General features: G+C 31.8%; 1 protein-coding gene across 1 annotated transcript; it reads right to left on the bottom strand.

The window, feature by feature from the left end:
- Nucleotides 1-200: 200 nt before the first annotated feature.
- Nucleotides 201-3,452, bottom strand: LOC149958442 (syntaxin-like). The gene is made up of 10 exons (XM_090164958.1): nucleotides 3,007-3,452; nucleotides 2,859-2,933; nucleotides 2,601-2,796; nucleotides 2,460-2,534; nucleotides 2,326-2,399; nucleotides 2,157-2,265; nucleotides 2,022-2,095; nucleotides 1,819-1,956; nucleotides 1,640-1,750; nucleotides 201-815 (listed from the first exon to the last, which is right to left on the bottom strand). The coding sequence occupies exons 2-10, from the start codon at nucleotides 2,889-2,891 to the stop codon at nucleotides 735-737; spliced, it is 891 nt and encodes a 296-aa protein (XP_090021084.1). The 5' UTR covers nucleotides 2,892-2,933; nucleotides 3,007-3,452; the 3' UTR covers nucleotides 201-734.
- Nucleotides 3,453-4,576: the final 1,124 nt, after the last annotated feature.

Genomic DNA, 4,576 nt, shown 5'->3' with positions numbered 1-4,576 from the left:
CCTATGAGATTTCCATGGTGATACTTCTGACCAAAGTTTAAACTATGCATGAAGCCTATACTAAATGTTACCACGGCGGGAAAGAGATATTTAACAATTTTGTTAAATAATTCAATGAAAATAAAAAGCAATGTTCATTAAAAAGCTGTTTAATTAAGAAACTCTGATTAAAATCCTCATAATTACATTTTCTTTAACAAAATGGACAAATAGTACAATAATGTTATACCGAAACAAGGAATAAATATAGGAATTCCAGATAATGTGGAAGAGTAGGAGTATTTATAATATCAATGGAATTTTTGATACCATAAATAAGATCAAAATTCAAAAAAATTACCAAATAACTAATTACATGTAAGTTTTCTGCATCTAAAGTAAATTAAATAAATGAGATTTTATTTCAAATTAATATATTTAAAAAAAATTAGCTTTGCACTAAGAGAATTGACAAATGACGACTATCTGGTTCCCGAAACGTATAAATAAACCCAACTATCTTCAGTTATAAAATTAAGCGATTTTTTTTTATAAGATTCTTCGTCTTTGAATTGTTTCATATTTATTAATTTTCTGTTATCACTCCGTTCAAAGAACGCGATTGTCAATACAAGTCTTTTTTCTTGGTTTCCCCCATTTTACAATGGTTTGTAGGCAAAATACTATTTCTGTCATTGGCCACTTATTTAATATAATATAACTTATGATATTTCCACGATTCTTTTAACATCTCCTCAGAGAAATTGGGAGAGCACGATGATTAGGATAATTATCAGAATAACAGCAGCAACAATCAATATTATGATAATTTTTTTCTAGAAAAAAGTATTGATATATTACAAAATAAAATATCTGTGAAAAATACTAAAATTTCCATTAAAAAAATAAACTATTTTGAAAAAAATCAAATGACTCTTTCCATAAAAAATATCATTTTGTTTTAAAAAACCACTTTCAAAGAAAAACAGGGTTGGAACCTTTTCTTTAATCAGCAAAATATTTGCTTTACATAACCATTAAATCGAGATTTTTTAAGTTCAGAGGTTTAGCTTCATATTATTGATTATTTTAATCATTAAAATATCAATAATATATTTAAGTTGATAGGTACATATTTCTTCAACTTCTTCTTAGTATTATTATTTATTAAGATACCTATTTATCTTAACTAGTGTCTCAGTTTTTTAAAATAGTTTATGTGCAGATAACATAGTAGCAGACGCTACAGATGACGATTTACCCGCTTGAAGGGCTAGAAAAATGCAGTCAAGTAGGGCAAAAATAAATATTTAAAAAAATCCGGATAAAACCATCTAAATCCTGTTTTAAATGCAAAAAACTGGACCAGTGGTTTAAAAAAAAAAAGGTTTTTTACCAACCCCGATGAAAAATCTTACTGACTTTTAGCTTATATCCTACTATTTATAACTTTATATAATATACATAAAAAAGTAAACTAATAGTTTAGATATTTGATGTTCAATATAAATTTTTTTATAATTGACGGCTGTACACAGGCTCAATATACTTACAAAGTAGAAGTTTAAAAAGCAGCATTAGGTAAAAGATTACATTAAATTAATACCTTTCAACAGAGAAAACACAAAAAATAGCCCTCGATAACACCAAATATGCTTACTTTTCTGGCAGACTGCTGATATCTAATGGCTTTTTTAGTAGTTTCTTTGGCATTTTCTACGTATTCGGCTGTATTATGCACTTGATGCTCTATTTGGTCCACCATTTTTCCCTACGGAACCAAAAATAAAATAAAATCTTAAATATATTAAAATTAATGTTATAAATAAATTCTATTACTTGTTCCTCGACCATCATGGCCATGTCAACGAACATTTCGTGTAAATCGCGAATGCTTTTCTCTAGTTTCATTATGTCTGCGTGTCTAGCTTTGATATCGGACAACATCTGTTTGGCAACCTTCTCTTCCGTGTTAATCTATAAATGGATAAAAATGAAGAAATAAATTTGACCACCTCGATACAAATCCAACTCAAACGTACACTTTGCGTAAATATCGCTGGATTTCCTGTTTCTAGCATATCCTCAACTTCTTCGTCCGTTAAATTTCTTCCAGCTTCAAAAAAAAATGTAAAGCATTACAAAAGATTAAAAAACATAACATTGAGCAAACTTACTTATTTGTAACTGCCTTATGATACGTTGCTTGCATTTGTCCCTGTGTTCAACTTGAATGCTGTTATACTCTACCATAATTTCCATAAATTTGTGCGTTAAGGTATTATGCTGGAAAAAAAAAGTGAAATTAAGAAGCTAATCAGATGACGATATTTAAAAAATACCAACTTGTATTCGACGTATTCTAGTATTTGCTGATTTTCCATCTTTCTTTTCGTCCAGTTCAATGTTATAATCCATTGCTAAAACGGAAACGGTCTTCAAATAAAAGTTATCATTTGAAACAGAAGTGGAAGCTTTACTATTTAATCTTTTGCGGATTCCATCAATTAGGCTCTTAACATCACCCATTATTTCTTCAATTTCCTTTTTAAGTTCTAAATAAACAATATTTTCTCTGTAATAGCTTAATATTTATGAAATAAGTTATTTTAGGAACTTACTTTCGTCTAAGGAAGGATCTGTTAAGAGATCACTTTGTTTTTTATGAATTAATTTGACTTTTTGATCCGTAAAGTCAATTTTCGATGTTAAGTCTTCAACTTCTTGAAAGAACGCATCCATGAAACCCTTCTCTGGTTCGAGATTAATATGAACTGCCCCATCGGTTTCATCCACTGATCCATATTCCTCTGCAGCCTTAACAGTAAGTGTTAAACATGAAAAATCAACCTCTACAGCAAATTCACTTTAAAACTTACTGCTCTAAAGGCAGCAGTACGATCTTTAGTCATTTTAAAGGCAAAAAATTCAACAATATGCAAAACAAAAATGAACTGAAATTGGAAAATAAAAAATAACCATGCTGGTACCCATATTTTAAAGTACGGTGGTTTTAAAATTTCTCACTTGTTAGACCATGTAGTCTTTTTTACAGGAATATATTTATAGCATTACTGTCGAAATGAACACGTTATCCTCAATATTTTACAAGGGTTTAAACTAATTTGCAGAGAAAACACAAAGGCACACCCCAAAAACTGGTGGGGGCAGTTCCTAAGATTCGCTTATCTCACCAGTTAACTATTTTAATTTACCTCTACCCGGCTTCACTTTACCGCTACAGACTTATTGTTCTTCGCTTTTCTCATACTTTTATACTTTTAGGATTAATTTCGCCTTGGTTCTTATTTAATTTACGTAAATTTAATTACTTATCACTGGAGCGATCAAAAAAAGGCGTATTTTTAAACATCTTTAGGGGCAACTTCTTGATTCCGGAACGTTGATAAATTACAAAAATAGCCTACTTCCTGCCATCTAGGGGACGCGGTCCGTTATTGCCTGACATCTATCGAGTAAAGTTTACTTCCGGAAGCGGAAGCGGTGTTCTGATTATTCAAGCATATTAAAAATTGTAAAAACGCCCTTTCCAAATTAAAATAACAAATAAACTGTTAAGTTAACCCTGCATTTGTAATAAAAAATAGCTAAAGAAAAGATTGTTGCCTAGTCATGATAAAAATTACAACAACAAAATATTTTGGAGCCGTTACTTGCTTTAAAGGGAGTATGCACTTCCATATTTATGGCGGATCAAAGAGTTTCACATTTCTTCCACCAGGTTTAACCAAAAGTGTGTCAGTACGGTATAATAGACGCTTCAATAAATCATCCTCCAAGGAAATCGTCAAGAGAGTAAGGACCTGCAAGTCACTGTTTATATAATGGAATTTTTTACCTTTACGGCAGCAACAATTAAGCGTTCCCTTTTAACCATGTAGCTTTTTTAAAACAAATCAAGTAGCTCTTTTATCAACGGATGTCGCTATCGTCGACATAAAAACAAGATAGTTAAGCTACATTTTGACCCAAAACGTGATAATTATAGGTATCGTTTGTAAATTGGTCAATAACATGCATTACAGCAATTCTAAACAATATTTTTACATAGGATATCTAAATTTGGTTAAAGTCCGGCTAAATAGTGCATAAGTTGTTTAAATATAATACTCTACAATGGCTCTCTGACGACGTTATCATTGGGCTATTTTGTATTTAACTTCCTTGGCCATTAATAGATGGCATCTAGGAGCAACAAACACAACACCCCACACAAGGAGAACGCAACCCGTCAAAAGTCGTGGATTTTCTTGTGTACGTTTTTCATTGGCTAGACGCTTTTAACGCCTACTGCCGTCGGAAGGGGAAAATTCGTAAATTGTCTTCCTCCCTGCCCGTAAAACGTTCAGCGTAAAGGCTCGTGACGCTCGTCCAGTGAAATTCGTACACAACCCTTCGTTAGCGTGTTTAAACGCTAGCTGCGTTCTCCTTGTGTTTGTTGTTCCTAGATGGCATCACGGTCTCCACTAAAGTAACATTTTTCCGAAGAATCGGATAGATTCATGGCCATCTCTAATAACAGGGGCTTTTTCATAATACAGGTGGCAATGATAGAGCCGACTGTTGCTTTAAAATC

Source organism: Leiobunum rupestre, chromosome 2 (assembly GCF_980474605.1).
Source record: "Leiobunum rupestre chromosome 2, qqLeiRupe1.1.hap1, whole genome shotgun sequence".
In the NCBI taxonomy this organism is placed as follows: domain Eukaryota; kingdom Metazoa; phylum Arthropoda; class Arachnida; order Opiliones; family Sclerosomatidae; genus Leiobunum; species Leiobunum rupestre.
Note: the sequence above shows the minus strand (reverse complement) of the source record. Positions and strands in the feature narration are given on the sequence as shown.